Source organism: Eptatretus burgeri, chromosome 2 (genome assembly GCF_056783735.1).
Source record: "Eptatretus burgeri isolate ZD-2024b chromosome 2, Ebu_testis_v1, whole genome shotgun sequence".
NCBI lineage: Eukaryota > Metazoa > Chordata > Myxini > Myxiniformes > Myxinidae > Eptatretus > Eptatretus burgeri.
Window position 1 is genome coordinate 3,299,672 of NC_140962.1, and position 20,214 is coordinate 3,319,885.

At 43.4% G+C, this 20,214-nt stretch overlaps 1 protein-coding gene across 5 annotated transcripts in view; it reads right to left on the reverse strand.

Moving 5' to 3' along the window:
- LOC147031275 (rho guanine nucleotide exchange factor 11-like) overlaps window positions 1–20,214 on the reverse strand; it is a 149,361-nt gene that overhangs the window by 32,441 nt on the left and 96,706 nt on the right. For 4 of the 5 annotated variants that reach the window (XM_085860954.1, XM_085860928.1, XM_085860944.1 and 1 more), the window contains 6 exons: window positions 13,677–13,835; window positions 13,426–13,583; window positions 11,026–11,172; window positions 10,747–10,826; window positions 8,612–8,737; window positions 662–779 (listed from right to left, as the gene is read on the reverse strand). In XM_085860954.1, coding sequence (XP_085717080.1) covers window positions 662–779; window positions 8,612–8,737; window positions 10,747–10,826; window positions 11,026–11,172; window positions 13,426–13,583; window positions 13,677–13,835 — 788 coding nt within the window. The remainder of the gene's footprint in view (window positions 1–661; window positions 780–8,611; window positions 8,738–10,746; window positions 10,827–11,025; window positions 11,173–13,425; window positions 13,584–13,676; window positions 13,836–20,214) is intronic. The other variant, XM_085860963.1, reaches the window with a different exon arrangement.

Sequence of the window (20,214 nt, forward strand, 5' to 3'; positions counted from 1 at the left end):
AAATCAGCTTTTGGTGTCCCCTCCCCTCTCTCTGCTCTTCCTTTTGTCCTGTTGTGTCCTGATCCATTCGGTGTTCGAGCTTTTCCATGAGCCTCGACCCTGTATATCAAAAAAAGCCCCCTCATTCAGATGCACAATGGTGAATGTATTGTCCACTTATCTGTTCCAATATCATTGCAGCCAAATGCATTCAGCCTCAAAGATTTTTCATTCTAATTATTCTCTAAGCAGGTTAGACAACACTGCAGGCACTGAAGAGCCCATAGCTCTGAATGTGTCTGGATAGTGTAACCCTGACATATGACACACATTGTAGACAGCTTTCTGGCACAACTCCAGTGTCTGAAAGAGCCCTCCCACTCCTACCAAGTACCTTGCTGCCCACAGCCCACGTTCTTCCACCCACACCCCCGCGTCTTGCTGCCCCCACCCACGAACAGGAGAAAGAAATAGAGTTGGAAAAAAAGAAAAATGAGACCTCGATGGAATAAGAGGAGCAGTCGTAAGAAAAAATAACAGCAGTAAGAAAAAATGAAAAGGTAAAAAAAAGAAGAAGAAGAGAAAAAGAAAGAAGACTTGCATGCAAAAAGAAACAACAAAACATTCGAGACAGAATAGGTCTTCACAATATGGATGTTGGTGGTGATGTGCCAAATGGTACCAGATGAGTACTTGGCAAGTTTCTTAAGTAACAGTGGATACTTCGTAAGGCGCTGCATCTCTGCTGGAAGCAAATCCTTCAGCTGCAATCGGCGACAGTGTGGGCTACTCTCTGCAGCCTGGAAGACATCATAATGACGATATTGGGTTGCATCCACCAAATGCCACATCCATTTGTACAGGACACACAATGAGTTTTTGACAATGAAGAAAAAAAAAAATTCGATTTCCCATTAAAGTGTGGGGAAGATCTCATTATTGTGAAAATCATGAACAGACAATCAACTGGATATTTTGTTTGACAATAAAGGCTCACTTATAAAAGGCTGGTATCTCAAGTAAGCAATGATCGATGATTATTAATTATCATTGGTTGAGAAAATGATACAGGAGAGGAGGTAGAGGAATAATAATATATATATATATATATATATATATATATATATATATATATATATATATATATATATATATATATATATATATACACATGTAAACATTGAATCCTTTTTGCAGAAGTCCTGCACAATTTGTGATAGTAATTTATTTTCTCCGAAGTGGGAAGGCAAGTTGTAGCTGACTCGACGCTGACCACATTCCGGGCAATGGAGAAAAGGTCCTATCTGTGCAGCATAATGAATTCGCCACTCAAACTTTAACAATCAGAAGGGCACTCTGCGACGTCGCCAGATATGCCTCCACCCACAGTATTATATCATTATACATACTTGTACCAAGTTTGATATAAAATCACTGAATCCAGATTCAAAATATTAAATAATTCTGGCTGCCAGACCATGCGTCCGATAAGGATGAAATTTAAAACATATATTCCCCATGACAACTAGATCATAATTTTGATGTTTCACGTCGATTGATGAAACGTTGAAGACAGAATGAACTCACTCAAAGTACGCGAGTTAACCCTGTTCAGCAAGATGTTCACTGCCATGCTTCCTCATGCCTTCTCCGTTTGTGAAAGTGGCATCCACCTTAACACTGCATAGATGGTAAAGTCTTTAATTTGAGGAGACTGCAAGCCAAAAACCAATGTGCATGAAGCTGTGGGCTACCTGTAGGTTATCAACAAATGGGCTACCCATGAGGTTGAAAGAGACAAATTTATACGTTAGAAAGGAGGCGTTTACGAGGGGATCTGATAGAGATGTTTAAGATAATGAAGGGTGTGGACAAAATATGTTCAGAATAATTTTTCAGCAAAATACGGTGACATGATCAGAGGCCACAGCCTGAGAGTAAAGAAGAGGAAAGTGAGTACAGTAATAAGGCATGGGTCTTTCGGTCAGAGAGTCGTTGTGTTTTCACCCCTGCCTGTTTGTCTGTAAGCAGGATATCTCAAAAAGTTATTGACCGATTTGGAGAAATCTTGTGGACATGTTGGGTGTGTGCCAAGGACGAATTTATTAGATTTTGGTGGAGATCCAGATACCATAATTTTTGAGTGATTCTTCACCATTGAGAGATGGGGCCAAAAACTATATATAGCATGATATCTCAAACAGTTATGGATTAGTTATGACAAACTAGGTGGATGAGTTGGTCAGGTGACAAGAACAAGCAGATTAGATTTTGGTTCAGGCCCAGATTCAGATCTGTCCGATCAGTGTTGTTCTAGTTAATGCATAGAATGGTATCTCTGGAAAGGTAGTGGCAGCAGAAAGAGTACATATTTTAAATTGGAATTAGATAGCTACCGAGATGTATTGGAGCTAGAGGGGTACGGGGATATTGGCAGGACTCGTAGGTAACTTGCGTGTGGATCGGTGATACATCTTGTGTTGTTGTGGTGCAGGCATGGTGGGCTGAATGGTGTCCTTCTATGCCAAAGGTCCTTGTTGTTACCTCTGATCTCTCAACTCTGTAACCCTCCTTAGCTCCTCCAGGGTGCACGTGCTCTTCCAGTAACACCTTCCTGGTTCATTTTACCAAATTCAGGATTTGCACCAGCCTACATTCTTTTCTCCTGTTTGTGGAACAACATTCTGGAGATGATTCAATTACACTCTTTCCTCCACGCTTACTGTGAGTGAAGCACCACTATCTGATGCCATCCTCCAATCCATAACCCACAGTATTTTCTACCATTATCAACCTGACCTAACTCAACCCTCTTACTTGCAAGTTAGTTTTCTCCGCTCTTCTCATTCGTTTGTTTTACCTTAATCCCCTGATTTTTCAAGCTAACTGTGTCCCCACTGATCCCAAAGTAACAAACTTGCCTTTTTACCTTGTTACCTTACTCTTCTATGAACCTCCATTTGTATACAAAATAAAGTCTTAAATGTAATGCCCGATCAAGGGATCTGGATTGAGAATAAACTGTCCAGTGGAATAAGTTTCATGGCACATCGCTATCAAGATCATACCATGGCTGTTAGTGCTCATCCAGGTAGGAAAAAACAGGTTAAGGATGAGATGTTGGCTTTGCTATCTCCTTGGAATATCGACAAGCCATCTTTAAGATGATCTCAGGTCAGGTCAGGTATGGGAGCATGTGCCAGAACAGCGCGTCGCTGCGTCCACTTTCCGCCTGTACTTCAGGGGCCTCCGTCTGGCCATCCCCCAGGCAGATGCCAGGCCCATCCCCATCTCCTTGAGATGATGGTCAACCTGCTGCAACCATGAGGCACGTGGTCAGCCCACTGGCCTCCTCCACTCATGAGACTCCCTCGATGAGAGAATCTGGTGAGCAGGATCAGCGTCAGGAAAACGAGCCACATGTCCATACAGCCGCAACTGACGCTCACGGACTATGCAGGTAACAAATCTCATCCGAGTCTCTCTCAGCAACCGCTCGTTGGACACAAAATCCAACCAGCGATAGCCAAGGATTCTCCGAAGAGACCTGGTACCAAAGGAATTAAGTCTCCGTCTCAGATCCTTGGTCAGAGTCCAAGTCTCGCACCCATAGAGCAAGACTGGAAGTACCAAGGACCTGAAGACTCGGACTTTCGTCCACCCGCACAGGTACTGGCAGTGCCACACCCCATGATCCAGTGAATCCATGACTCCCCAGGCCCAACCCAGACATCTATTGACCTCTGACTCGCAGCCAGCAGAGACATGAATATCACTGCCAAGGTAAGTGAATCTCTCCATGACCTCAACATCCTCACCACAAACAGACACAGACAGGACAGCAGCATCCAAGATGTCACCGAAAGCCTGGATCTTAGTTTTGACCCAAGAAACCCGTAATCCCAATGGCTCCGACTCCTCATTCAGCACCTCGAGGGCCCCCAAGAGGATGTCTAAAGTCTCCGCAAAGATGACTGCATCATCTGCAAAATCAAGGTCCGAGATCTTGACATTCCCAAATGACGCACCGCGACTTGATCTCTCCGACATCCTCCCTAAAATCCAGTCCATACAAGTGCTGAAAAGTGTGGGGGCAAGTACACATCCCTGACGAACTCCAGTAACAACTGGAAATAAGTCAGAGATGGTACCACCACACTTCACAGCACTCTCAGTACCAGAGTAGAGTTCAGACATCAGATCGATCAGTTTTGGTGGCACCCCACGAAGACCAAGAATCCTCCAGAGGACATCCCGATTCACTGAATCGAACGCTTTACAGAGATCAACATAGGCTGCAAGCAGCCCCTGCCGAAACTCTCGTCTGCGTTCGGTGAGGACACGAAGTGCAAGGATTCGGTCAATCGTTGACCTCTTTGGTGTAAAGCCTGACTGCTCTGGACGCTGGTGCTCAAGCAGATGGTGGCGAACCCTATCGAGAATTATCCGAGCAAAGACCTTGCCCGGCACTGAGAGCAGCGTCACCCCTCGGTAGTTGTTGCAGTCTTGGCGATCACCCTTCACTTTCCAGAGGGACAACAAGGCCCCTCTTCCAGTCAGTTGGGATGATGCCTGTGTTCCAGGCAGAGCACAAAACTGCATGCAACGACGCGAGTGCAGCATTTCCACCAGCCTTGAGAAGTTCGGCATGGATGCCACAGATCCCTGGAGCTTTGCCCCGTTTCAACAGGTTCACCGCAGCCCGTGTTTCCACAAGCGAAGGTGGACCACAGTTGATTTGAGGGTCAGCAACAGGGATTGTAACACCCTTGACGTCCACTCGACAGCTGGGGGATCAGCCTGGTACAACTGCTCAAAGTAACCGGCCCAGCGGGCCTTCACTTCAGACTCCTCTGTCAAGAGCCTACCACTCTCTGCTCGAACTGCAGTGCTCCGAGGGATGGGCTTGGATGAACGTAATGCGCGAATTCCCCTGTAAGCGGGACGAGAATCACCTGTCCACAGGTGATGCTCTACCCCCTCACAGATTCTTCGCACATAGGCCTCCTTGTCCACCCTCAGTGCACGTACAGTTTTACGCCTCAGCTCCCTGAACAGCTCAGCTCTGCCATTCAGCCTGGCCCTGCGACTCTGGTCAATGGTATCCAGTGTCCCTTGAGAGACAAAATTCTTCTTTGCCCTGCGGTGAGCTCCAAGGCATCCACCGGCAACATCAAGGACGGTGGTCTTGAATGCGCTCCACAACTCTTCAGGACCCCCCAAAAGCACCCAGACCCCCCAAGTGTCCACTCAGCCTGTTCGGAAACTCCTCAGCTACTCTCTCATCCCTGAGCTTGGCAACATCCAGCCTAGGCTGGGATGGCACCATTCTCCAGGATTTAAGGTGCAGCTTTAGAGTTGCTACAACAAGCCTGTGGTCAGTATTGAGGAACTGAGCACTCCGGTAGACCCTGCAGTTCTGGATCATCCTCCAACGACCGTCAATGAGGACATGGTCAATCTCCTTTGCCACACCGCCAGCGTTGGAATACCAAGTCCAGCGCTGAGCTTGTGGGTGCTGAAACCATGAACCGGCCACCCTAAGTCCAAGACTTCTTGCAAAGTCAAGGAACTTAGTGCTATTCTGGTTCATAGTTCCTGACCCATGGGGACCAACACACACCTCATAACCATCCCTATCAGTTCCAGTCGATGCATTGAAATCCCCCAAGACTAGAAGTGTATCTCGTCTGGGGCACTGATCAACCACAGACTCGAGTGTGGCGTAGAATGTGTCCTTCACGGTGAGATCACTCGCCTCAGTCGGAGCATAAACAGAGACCAGGGAAATGACACCTAAGGGGTGACGAATCCTTAATCTCATAATACGCTCGTTGACTGGTGTTACGTCAATTATCATTGGGGTCAGCTTATTGGACACAGCTGCAGCAACTCCTTGGGTATGGTAACCATCAGAGCGACCAGACCAATAGTAGGTGTAACCACCCACCATTATCTCGCCGCAATCCGGTCTCCGGACCCCAGAGAGAGCTGCAATCCCGATGTCCAAACGCTTGAGCTCAGATGATAACAGAGACAGGTGATCATCCTCTCTTAGGGATAGGACATTCCAGGCACCCACCCGAAGGGACCGCCTCAGGTTAACCCAAGGAGACCGCCGTCTGGTGGACGACACCTCAGCACCACTCCGACACACTCTCCCGCAATCTGACCCAGGGATGTTACCCCGTGGTTTCCCTCCTATCATCAAAGACTGGGGGTCCCGAAGGCTTTGCCCCAATTCCATCATCCGGTGAGCTGCCCTGCGAAGGGAAGCTGCACAGGAGGTACTCCCAAGGAGTGGGTTTTCAGATTTTTTTGCGTTTTTGCGTTTTGCGGAATGAAGCGTTTTACGGTGGCCGGAGTGCAAATCCTGCCACCAACCTCCTAATAAGAAGTAATCCAACTGCAGGAGGACGTCCGCAGACACAGTTGGGCACTAGATATGGATGGCCGTTGGCTCACAAGGAGCTCCTCCGCCCTTTGACAGGTTTTGTTTTTAATCCTGCTGGGTGTCCATATCCAAACACCCTCCTCACCAGAAAACCTGGTGGGGGAGACGGTTTAGTCGCCGACAACCCGACCATGGAACAAGTTAGTACAGGTTTACATGGTACCTGTAGCAGGTCACAGATCGAACCTGACCTGACAAAAAGCTGACCTGACCTGACCTGACCTGACCTAAGATGATCTGTGTGACGACAATGACAAAAAAATACAGTGCTCCGACATTTGTAAGTTTTTAAGGAACGAAGCACACTCTTATGAGGTGCAGCACCGGAAACTGCACACATTGCTTTAATGGTACTTTGTTTTAACAAGAGTATATTGTCTCTCTGTCTTGAAGTATGATGTCTGTCTGTATTTTTCTTCTTGTCTGTTCAACCCCCACCGAGTGGAATCATGCCACTGTGGCTAAGAAATAAAGGTTGGATGCTGCAAGTAAACCAACATCTGATGACATCCCTGCTATCTGCTGAAGTAATGAAGACTTTCAGACACCTGAATGCAGGGGCTAGAGAACTAGACATCATGAATGAGAGTTCTGGTTCCCAACGGTTCTGTCACAGAAACAGTTAAACAAACTGGTTCGAACTTGCACCATTTTACGCCCTTCATGTTGGTGCATCTGTGTACGGAGGTTTTGGGGGTAATGGGGAGAATTCAGACATGTCCTGCAGTTATGCATGTATATTGTTGGAGCTGTAATTGCAAATGCTTGTCCATTTGATCCGTGTAAACCGAATGATGGTTTGCTGTGAAAATGGTGCATAACTTACAAAAGCATGCATAGACCACGGCATCTCACCGTAACACTTCACATATGTGCTTAGAGCTCTGTACTGTTAGAGTTTTCTTGGATTTGGATAAACGTACAATCGCTCTTGTGTTATTGTGAAGTCACAATTGAAATGCCTCATTGATGTGCAACAAGTTTTGCTAAACTTGCCTAGAACGTCAGACGTGCTTTTATATGTAGAGTATTGCTCGAAATATCGAGTTATCGAGTTCCATCAAGTCATGGCCGATTTCTGGTGACATGCATGATTAGATTCCCCACAAAACATCGCTATCCTGCACTGCTTTCCAGTTTCCAAAGCTCTGGCAGAGACAGCTTGGTTGCAGCCTTTACCCCGTCCATCAGGCATATACAAGGTCTGCCTCTCCCTCTTCTTCCATCAGTCATACCCAGCATGTTTGACTTCTGCAGACTCTCCTTTTCTGCGTGCATGATGTGTCCAAAGTATGACAGTTTCGGTTTTAGCATCAGCACTTCTAATGTACATGGCAGGCTAATTTATTCAAACAATGAGTTGTTTGTTCTTGCAGTCCGTGGAATTTTTAACATGCGCCTCCAACACCATATTTCAAAACTGTCAATCTTCTTCCTTTCTTTTGTTACAGATATAGATTAAGAAATAGAGTAAGATTAAGAAATATAGATTAAAAATTAAGCTTGAAATTTAGATTAAGAAAAATAAACCGATGATTTTAATAAAATCTTTGATACAACTGGCTTGCCCCTTGTTCTTTTGATTCACATGTCCGACAAGTAAAGACTGATTTCCTGACCTGTTTCAAGCAGGACCACCTTCACCGGTGACAAACATTGTTATGGAAGCACAACCGCTTGGCTAATCCTCAAGAATCATTCACAGTGGACTTTGATATATCAGAACGTAACGGAATGTTGGAAAACCTTATCCAAACCTCATGGTCACAACAATATTATTATACTGAATCTGTAGTCATAAATTTGGAGCCTTGACAAAATCCATCCATTGGGACTATACTCTGCACAGAGCATTGGTGCTGTCGAAGCAGTCTTCTGAGCTATTGGACACAATCCTGGACGGGTCGCCACTCCGACACAGGATACTTGAATGGCTCAATCATTCCAGCAAGCTGTCATTTTGTCGACCTCAGAAGGATGACAGGATGAGTCAACCCCACCTGGTATTAATTAAATGGCAGCAGGATTTGAACTCAGGACCCTGGGATTGCAAGCCCATCACACTAACCATTAAGCCAACAGCAGGCATCTAGGCCAAACATTGGAAAATAAGATTAGAATTCAAACATCATGGGAAATGCAAAATCAACGTGTATGGGGATAAGAATTAGTGCTTACCTGGATGACTTGCTGAAACTTTTGGTCTTTTTTCTGGTTGTGTTTTAATGTTTCCAATGCAGCTGATTGCTGGCTACAAAATGCTGCTGCTGCTTGCTGCAGTTTTTGAGCATTTTCCCCAGAAAACTATAAGAGAAGCAATCAAAATAAATGAGGGCAAAATTATAAATTTATGTATATATATATATATATATATATATATATATATATATATATATATATATATATATATACAGTATAATATTTGAGTAAGTTTGGCAGTGATCAATTGAGTTGAGTTGAGTTGAATTGAGTTGTGGCAGTGATCAATTGAGTTGAGTTGAGTTGAATTGAGTTGTGGCAGTGATCAATTGAGTTGAGTTGAGTTGAGTTGTGGGAGTGATCAATTGAATCAATTGGCAGTTGAGAGATCAATAAACTCAGTGAACTCAATGGTTCTCCAACATTTTTACTGTGTCAAACACAATGTTATGGATACCAACACAAATCCCACAAGGGCACTCTCCGAGTAGCCTTCATCAGGAAATTATGTTACAGACAAAAACAAAACACTCAACAATATTTGATGGGTGGAGGGGCTGTTAATGACGTCAACCCCCTTCTAACCCCTCGTCTCATGGTGATGACTCCATTTATATCTCCCCTCTCTCTACCAATATGGACCAACTTACAACCACCCATCCCAACTCTCTCTCTCTTCTTCATATGTGGAAGTTTTAACTGCCATGCAAATTACCTGGGAGTTGGTACCTCTTCAATTAGCAAGTGTACTGCAGCCAAATACTTCTGCGACTCCATGGCCTAATCCAATCTATGAATGCTCTGACCCTGACTCCTGCTAATTTTAGACCTAGGAATGACTGTCCTCCCTTCTAGACCTAAGAATGGTCATTGGCTTTCTTTCTAATCTCCTCTGCCCCATTTAGCTCATCTGATCACGTGCTTATGAGACTGTTGTCAGAGAGCAGCCTCGGTGTCGCAGTCTCGCGATTTACTCACGCTGAGTAGCAGGGACTGCAAGTTGTCCTTTCACATCAGGATTAGTCTTCTGTCTCTAAGAACCCCCAACATTGATGCCAGTGGGAATTCTGCCACAAAAAGCTGTTGTGTCTCATGCACAGGCATATGTCATTTTGTCTGCAGTTTCCATATCCATCCATGAGTCTCTGGTAGGCTGAATCTTGTGATGAGGCAGCGGCTAATGAGCATATTGCATTCTCATCCTGGAATGCTAACACGGCCGAAGAAAATCTTAGATCTTTGTGCAAGGTGTGCATCAATTGTGTGCCCATATTCAGGTGACAAAAATGTAGTAGCCAATTATCTAGCACAAAACCAGTGGTCTGCATAGGTGGCACAAAAGAGTAAAAACAAAATTGTGTTTTTATTCTCTTGTTCTGCTAACACAGACCACTACTTTGGTGTTGCTGATGCTCTGATGAAGGGCAAAGTCTGAAACATTAGCACCTTGTGATCCTTTATGGTGGATAACTCCACCCATTTTATTCTAATGGTCATATTGAGGTGAACTAGAAAAACATAATCTGACAAACTACTGTCGAATTCTTCAACTTGTTTCCTTCCTCAAAGTCCTAGTGGTAATTTGTAAGGTCTGTTCTGCAATGTGTTCCAGTTCCATCCACTTCCTGACTTCAAATGGCTTCATACAGTAGATGACTCTGCTCGAGACAAAGCAGAGAATGTCTCAACTGTGCATTTGCTACCAAAGCTCACTTACCCAACCCATCCCTCTTTGTCTGCACCTTACCCCCTTGTACCCAATACCTCTTGAACCATTGCAGATGTTTTATCCAAAAATGCACAGAAAGTTCAAACTAGTCTTCATCCCGCCTTGTCAATGGGCCCAGACAGCTTATGTGCCCCTGTTCTCAAACCCTGCTTGGTTGCTATCACTTATCGGCTGTATGCTCTCCGCTTCACATTAGGCTGCAGCCAAAAAAGGTGCAGAAACACATCCTCTCCACTGAAGGCAAGTCATCTTTCTTCAAAATGTCATCAAAATTAAAAAGCCTGAATGGCAATCATCAGTTTTGCATCCTGTTAAACAAATAATCTCAGACAATTTCTCCAATATGTACAAGTAATACAGTCACAACATCCACCCAAGATCTGACCTGTTCAACAAGCATATCTCCGATAAACCCAACGATGACTCCTGGTTGCTGCATATTTCTCATCACGGCATTAATCCTCCCTGACACGTACAGCATACCACATGTATATCACTGAACATGTCCATGCAATAGCAATTCATGCCACAAGTAACCACTGCAGGAAGTGGGAGAAGGGAAACCCCAAATCATAACTTCTCTTGTCTCTGCTAAAAGGACTACGACTAAGGCACAGCCTGGTCGAAGCTACGTTCTCAAATTATTGTGTTAACACTGCATTACCGTGCTGTTGCAGCAATGACGCCAAGTGTGGAAAGACGTTTTCTGCCAAAGCCTCTTCCATCACTCCTTTCTCAACCAAGTTGTCTCTGAAGAGGACTTTCAGTACAAAGAGGCTTTTCACATGCAAACGTTCAGTGTGGAACAGCTCTGTGCCAGGACAGTACAAAACACCTCATCACATTCACCACCCTTTTCCACCACTGTCACTTTTAACCTGTTCTTCGAGTAGCAAAGAACAATGATGTGTCATCAATGAATCTAACTTTCAGGAAATAACAAACGTTGCCAACTCAGTAATTAAATTGCAACTCACAACTGTGTACAGATATGAGTTAAAATGTGAAAACAATAAAATAGTATCTACTGTTTGATGAAAGAGAACAACATACAGCTGAGATTCTCAGTGGGAACCTGAATTTTCACCTGGGATTCCAAATGGGAGCCACTTTAACTTTCATCTGGGATTCTAAATGGGACCCACTTTAACTTTCATCTGGGATTCTAAGTGGGATCCACCTAAATTTCCGATGCCGATTTTAAAAAAAAGCTGCATCCAATGTTGTTTACTTCTCAAGTGCTCGTGTGTATGTTACAACACATTGTAATTGCTATTTTCATCAAATTTCCTCATGTAAAACTTACCAATCCAATATATATGTACAGCAATTAATTAATTAATATGAAATGCCAAGACATTTACCAGCCTATTTGGTGTAACGGTTAGAGTGTCCCCTACAAGTTGGGAGGTCGGTGGTTCAAACCCCAGCATTCATACCAAAGACTTTAAAAATAGTAACGTGCTGCTTCCTTGCTTGACATTCAGCATTTGAAAGGTTAAGAGCATGGACTCTCCTCTTAGGTTGGTATCCATGGGAGGGGGGAGGATTTTTGGTGAAACAAGCAGCGCCATTGTTGTGACGGCGCTGACACTCAGGGTACCCTGGGAATTTAAAGCACTTCCCCCAAGCACAGTGACTGTATTTGTCTCGCCTAACAGTCTTGTGTGTGTGTGTGTGTGTGTGTGTGTGTGTGTGTGTGTGTGTGTGTGTGTGTGTGTGTGTCAGCTCCATGACAAGCATTAAATAAGAAAAAGAGCAATCATAGATTGCAGACCCTCGGCAGGACTTATTTTGTGCGGTGTTTGTGTCGTTTTGTGTGGTGTATTTTGTGTAGTGTTTGTGTACTGGTGTGCTACGCAATTGATAAGAGACATAATAAGAACTGCCTCTTTACAACTGCTGGCAGTGATGACCCATTACTAAGATGTCCCGCTTTGATCGGACACCTGACCCTGACCCATGACATTTATTGTTATTCAATTTAATTTAGAATGGGATTAAAATTAATTCAATTCAAATCAAGTGGAAGACCAAATAGGTACAGTCTTGCAATGGAGTCATCAGAAGGAACCCAAACAAGCAAAAAGCAAAGATGAAGTCATCAAGAAGAACCTGGAGAGGATACACATTTCAGCTGCTAGTCCTCCACCCTCAAACCTATCCAGGCATAGCCAAGTGAGCCTTATTCAAAAGAAAGAAAAAAAAAAGAACCCACGTAAAAAAAAAATTAAATAATTTGGGTTGCCAGACCATAAGTCCGATCAAGTTAAACTATAAAACAAGTATTCCCCATCAGTACTAGATCATAAATGTGAAGGTTCATGTCGATTGATTAAGCGGTTCCAGAGAAAACATTATTTAATATTTTTCTTCAATCCAATATGGCTGCCAAACCATGTAACCCATCAATTATTCCTTAAAAAACTTGTACACCCATTGTTTGGGGAACATTTTCCCATAGATCTGTCCAGCCGTTCTGGAGAAGAACAATTTTTAGAGGTTTTAGGGTAAATCCAATAAAGCTGCCAAACCATGTGACCTATGACATCATATGTGTGAACATTTTGTTCCTCATGGATAGGCGGTCATACATGAAAAGTTTCACTTCGATCTGTTCAGCCACTTCAGAGAAGAAGATTTTTGAAGGTTTTTTTTTTTTTTTGAACATTATGGCTGCCGAATCACGTGACCGATGACGTCATCAATTTTTTTTCTGTGGACCATTTTATCCCGAGATTACCCTCAAAATTTTTCATACTGATCAGATGCAGCGTTCTACATATGCAATTATGACGTCATAACGAAAGCACCTTTGACATCATCAAAAAAAATTTATTTGAGTGGATGCTATAACTACAATACCACTAAGTCTGGTTCAATGAACTTTCCTTTCTTTCGAAGTCGAGGTTCATGGAAGAACAAGGCGAAAGTCAATGCCCCGAGAGTGGGGCAGCTGGGCAATGAGTAGAAAAATGAACATACAGGAAAAGAGGAAGGAGAGGAAGCACAGAAAGAGGCCCCAAAGACCAGGCCTTGTATCATTAAACAGCAGAAAACTCACCGTTAATCACATCTTGTCGTTTAATTGTCTGATTGGAAAGCTGCTTCAGAACATCACGGCTAATGCTGGCCTGCCAGTCAAAAGCCTCAGCTTCAACCATTAAATTGGCATTGTTCTCAAAGAGTGAATCTGAAAATGCTGGCACCGCTGCTTCGGCCCTGCATCACAACAACATGTTCATGATTCAATGAGTGTGGCATCGCAGACTTGCAGTTTTTGATTGCCAAAGTAGGTGTATGTGTAGTGTGTACCGTGTAAGTTTCAGTGATGGTCGCTGCTTCGGGATTGTTCCACGTCCTGCGCTGAGATCTACATCGCTCATGGAGCGAGGAGACCCTGGATGGCAAACCTTATGATGCACATCTGAATAACCTTTCCAGGACTCAGATCTGCCAAGTCGAGTATTGTGCCTGTACATAACACAAACAACATATCATACGGTACAGTGCAACATTAAAAAAAAAACAGTAATTCTACATTCCTCAAAAATAATTGAAGAAAACGTCATATCATCTCAAATGTTAGCACATGCTCACTCTCCCCACATAATCATTATTTTTCCTTCTCATCAAATTATTTGACATATAACTTAGAGTTGGGAATATTCATCCTTGACGGTGAAAGTATTGTTGCCGACTACTACAATCACCTTGGGTAAGCCTCATATCAAACGTTACAATCAGCAAATGGTCTTCATCATGGGAGATGCAGGGAAGAAGACAGAGGGTGGAAGGGAGGTGTGGGAAGCTAAGGTGGGTGGAGGGGATCGGGAGGCAGGGAGCAGGCTTTGGGATGGGGAGAGTTGTGCAGATGGCGATACCCATTTCATTTTGTGCATTTGGGTGTTTATGATGATACGAAGAAGAAGAAGAAGAAGAAGAAGAAGAAGAAGAAGAAGAAGAAGAAGAAGAAGGAGAAGACTTCCACATACAAGGAACTTAAATACAGGAGGAGACCATTGGGCCTATCAAGCCTACGCAAAAGTTGCCAACTGTGCTCAGCATTCAAGGGCACAGTCATTGCTTATTGTGCCTTTTCATGTTGAGTATCAAGCAAGAAAGCAGCACGTAGCATTTTTGAAGTCTTTTGTATGACTCAGCCAGTTTCAAACCACTGATCTCTTCGACTTAGACTCACAGAAGATGCTCTAACCATAACACCACTAAGTTTTCTTGTTGCCTTTCTTTTTAGCCTTTGTGTCAAAATGTGTGAGCATGGATGCTTTCCTTTTTAGTTTGTAGCAGTTTGACACTGAAGAGATGGATGCGAAAAAAACACCCCAGTTTGAAATTCACCCTGTAATCTGAGCAAGAAGGAAAATCCCTGCACATATACATACACTAATTAAACGTCAACTCAGCGAATCATAAAAAAAAATAGAGATGTGTGTGGGCCACGTGAGTGTGCTAAAAACGACCACAGGGTGGAGAAGCTATTGGATTTTGAATCACATCATCCCAGATCCTGGATGCGGCAACAGGTTGCATGCTGGTCCATCTTACTACTGTTCAAGTACAAATAAAAGTCACTTGAATGAATTCCCAAACACCAGGAAATGTTCTAAAATGTACATGTTTAAAGGCTTCATCATTGTTACCTCCACCACCGAAGGTGAAAGAGGTTGTTTTCACCCCCCTGTCTGTGTGTCTGTCTATGTGCAGGATATCTCAAAAAGTTGTACACTGATCCGGATTAAATTTGGTGGGCAGCTTGTGCGTAATGACAACGACAAACTGATTAGATTTTGGTGAAGATCCGGATCCGATTCCGACTACTAGAATTTTTTAAGTGGTTCTTGACCATTAAGTGATAGGGCTAAACTAATATATAGCACGATATCTCAAAAAGTTGTGGACGGATTCGGATGAAACTTTGTGGACTCGTTGGGTGTGTGACCATGATGAATTGATTCGATTTTGGTGAAGATCAGAATCCAGATCTGGATACGATAATTATTTATTTTTTAAGTGATTCTTCACCATTGAGAGATAGAGCTCAAAAACGATATAGTACTGTATAGCATGATATTTCAAAAAACGTATTGGGCCCGATATGTTCTCGTGGATCAGGCATTACGTGGCGGAGGTATGCGCTCTACTGAGTGCCCTTCCAGTTTCAATTGCTTTGTTTGAAAAACACTTGTTCCAACTTGTCACTTGCTTTCACAAGAACAGTTGTCACTTGCTTTGTCGCAAGAACACTTGAACTTTCAAACTTGTTTACCTCCTCTAAAACCCAGTGGCACCTTATGAGGTCCATCTCCAGAGCATGCTCCCACTCCACCCCTTCCATATCTTCCAATGCACCACAGCTGACTCCATTTGTGAGAATGCCAAATGTCTCAATTCTGTGTTTATTTCCAGACCTTATGTTCCCAACCCCTCGCTCTCTGTAACCACCTGACCCAATCATAACCAACAGCTCCTGGACTCTGTGTCTTTTGCACATTAGAAGGTGAAGAAATTTCCGGCAAAGGTCGACTATGATTCTGCAACTCGACTGGACAGCATCAGCTCATGTGTCCTAAAAGCTGGCCCTGATGCTCTTGCACGTCCCCATTGTGCTCTTTTCACCCGGTATAATTTTCCCTTGGTCATCTTCCATTTACATGGAAATCAACCAACATCAATGCATTACATAAGCTAAAAGGGTATTCAGTGAAGAAAATACCTCCGCCATGCTTAACAGTTTATGTTTTGTATCCTACAGATAGCTCGGATCTGGATCAGGACATGAACCAAAATCGAATCGGCTGAACCAACTCATCCACCTAGTCTTGTCATAACTCGTCTACAACTTGGAATACCGTGCTATATCTCTTTTGTCGCCCCATCTCTCAATGGTGAAGAATCACTTGAAAACAATCTCCACCCACCTTCGGTGGCAGAGATAAAAAGGTGCAAAAACCGACCCCCTGAACTACAGTCCTATTAGCTTGCTTCCAATTATCAGCAAGGTCATGGAATCCATCATCACAGTTGATATGAAATCCTTCCTTTTCTCAAACGGCCTCCTTGCAGAACAGCAATTTGGATTCAGACCAGGTCACTCCATCTAGGAAATGCTGCTTCTCCTCTCCCAACAATGGATGGAGGCCCTCAATGTCAGACATGAGATCAGGAGAGTCTCTCCAGACATATCTTGAGCTTTCCATACAGTCTGACATCCAGGCTTGCTCTCCAAATGCTCTGCCTATGGCATCCAAGGCCAACCCCACTCTTGAGGTATTGACTTCCTCTACTCTTGTAGTCAAGATGTAGCACTCAATGGAATCCTTTCATCTCCTCTCCCTATCAATACTGGAATCAGTCAAAGCAGTGTTCTAGCCTCAGTCCTATTGCAGATCTTCATCAATGATCTCTGACTCTCTGGGAAAATCCCCTTTATCTATTTGCTGATGACTCCACCCTTGATAGTGACATATACCTCATCCTTCAGACAGGCAGGCAGCAGCGTCTTCACTCTCTTAAGACCATAACAAAACCATAACGTGGTAAAATACTTGGAATATGTCTTTCAATCCTGACAAATCTCACTCTCCCACTCTCTCTTTCCCAAAGTACCGTATGGCAAACCTTCCTATGTACTTTCATAACAATCCTCTTGAGGAAGTTCAGTCATTAAAACTCCTGCATCTCACCATCAGCCATGACTTTTCTTGGGCAAATCACATTTCAAAGTTGGCTTCCAAATCGAGATGCAGACTGGACATCTTGCAGCATACAAAGTCCTTTTTTGGCACACCTGAACTCCTATCCACCTACAAGATTTTCATCTGCAGCTTGATGGAGTATTGCTCTCCCCTCTGGGCTGGCACCCCTGCCTCACATCTTGCTCAGCTTGATGCCGTGGAAACCAAGGCCTTCATGATTGAAATCTCATGTGATGAAGCTCAGTCAATTGGCCTATCACTTCACCATCACAGACAGGTTGGTGGTCTCTGTCTCCAGCACCTCCTTTCTGTCTGATCTTACACCCTCTGCTCTTTTTGTGCTTTGTCCCTCCCTACCCTAGGTTTCTGCACGGCATTCTCAGTCCAACATAAACCCCCTTATAGTGAAACTACAAAAATCCAGAATTATTTCTCACCTCCACTCCTTTGTTCCTCGTTTTCTCACCTGCGGAACCAACTACCCCAATCTCTTCAATCTCATTCTTTCTTCCAATGGAGCAAAATTTATTATGGATGTCAATTTGTAATTCTATGTGCATTTTGTTTTCATTTATTAATTTTAATGAAGTCCTTCAAGATAGATATCATGAAGTTGTTTCCGCATTAATCATCAATGTTTCCACATGTTCTTTCAGATTCGATGTTATTCCTGCTCATGTGCTGGACCCAATTAGACTCGTACATGTGCAGGAATAATATTGCAAAGATGCAAGTGGGCATGCATGCACCCCTCCCCCCTCCCCCAACACATACACACACAATGGGAACCATCACAGAAGTGATGCACCAACACCTAACACAACAAGGAGACCTCAAGACAGAACATAAGGGATGTAAGAGAGGATGTTATGGAGCAATAGACCGCCTACTACAAAACAAGGCCATACTCAAAAACTGTAAAATGAGAAGAATCTAATTGTCCACAGCAAGGATCGATGACAAAAAAGCATTTCATAATGTTCCACATTCATGGATGATAAAATGCATGTAGGTACACAAGATCAACCCCCAAAAAACCAAACTGATTGAGAAAGTTGACATTGAAGTGTTGACCACTCCCTGATATTACAGCACTCGGAAGGAAAGATCGAAATACCACGAGTGAAAGTATGATGCAGGATCTTTCAGGGTGACAGCTTTTACCCACTCCTGTGTTACCTGGCTCTGGAACCAATGAGCAACCACATTAATGAGTAAGGACATTGATAGACCATAACATCCAATAGAAGAACATTCTAAGAAACAGGGAAGGTGACACATCTGCTGTACATGGATGATTTAAAGCTGTTCACACCAAACGATGAAAAATTGGCAGAACAACTTAAATTTGTGAAAATGTACTCATACGACATTCAAATGGAATTTTGCCTCGATAAGTCTGCCATGTGCACATTCGTACAAGGTAAACCAACAAAAATGGACAACATAAAAATCGACCAAGATACAACAATACAGGAACTAGAGAACGAAGCATCATACAAATATCTCGGAGTAGAAGAGGGCCACCAAATATGTCACAAGCAAATGCGCAAAACAATTACCAAATTATACCTACGTAGAATGAGTCTTATCCTGAGCTAACCCTAACCCTAACAGCTCAGAAATCAACAAGCTAGATATCAAAACAAGGAAACCCCTCACAATCCACAAAATGTTCGACAAAAATCAATTAATCCCAAGAATGTACCTGCCGAGATGAGAAGGAAGAAGTGGCCTAATGGAGCTCAACCAAGTGCACAGAGTAACAACAGTAGGATTGGCTGAGTACATGAAAAGTTCAACAGACGACCAAATCCAATTTGTAGGCAAACACAAAGACAACAAGCCAGAAAAGGTATCCTTAACCCACCTTGCAAAAAATTCCCAAAGACAGGTACAAATAGAGGATGTCACACATGAAACTGAAACAGCAACTAACACAGCCCTAACAACTGCAAGAAAAGACAAAAGAAAAATACAAAATGAAATATCAACAGATATACACTGATAAAAAGCAGGTAGATGTGAGAAAGGGTTGGACAGATTTGACATAGATCGAGAAGGCTAAATGAAATGGCTAAGAAGGGGTCAACTCAACTTGGATGGAAAACTAATCATAATGAAATGCCCAAGACCAATGACACGATACCAATGGCTATATGAAAATGGTGGGACTGAGTCAAAGTGTAAGTTTTACAAGGTAGAAACAGAAAGCATGAGCCACCTCCTATTGGAATATTAAAAACTCATGTCAGGATAGCTGTACACACAAAGGCACAACAAGGTATGTAGAGTAACCCACTGGCACATCTGTAAAACTATCGACATCCCAGTCCCAGAAAACTCATGGAAACATCAACCAAAAGCAATCATTGAAAACAAAGAAGTAACACTCAGATACAACCTGATGATCCCATTGAGCGTGAAACAGAAAACAAAGCATTGCGACCGGATACAGTACTTAGGAATTTTAATTAAAAAAACGGCATTGCTAATTGAGGCATCAGTTTCCAGCGATTTTGGCCGAAACAATGTGAAATAAAGAAAATTATCAACAATTTCAAAAATGAAGTGAAAAGATCCTGGAAGCTGAAGAGCGCTGAAATTGTACCAGTGATCATTAGAAAAACAGGAATGATGAAAAACCTCACAGAAATGTTAAAAACCATCCCTGGGACTATTACTACAAACAAACTGGAGTTGGAAGCTGTCCGGGGCTCAGTGATGATCCTTTAAAGAGCCTTCGGAACAACACTTTGAGAAAAACAAAACCTCATCGTGACCCCCCCCCCCCCATCAAAATAGAGGTGGATACTTCTAGACCTAGGAGGACTCCATTCCACCTTCTGAAACCTGCATTTGGAGACAACAAACAAAACACACACGCAAGTGCGTGCACACACGCACACACACACACGCAAGCACGTGCACACACACACACACACACACACACACACACACACACACACACACACACACACACACACACACACACACACACACACACACACACACACACACACGCTGGGACACCAAACACATTATGCCATGATTAAACATGCCACATCTCACAATGTACTCCAACAGCACATGACACGTACTCCACTGTCTCAGTCCCTCACTTGCTTCCTCCTGCT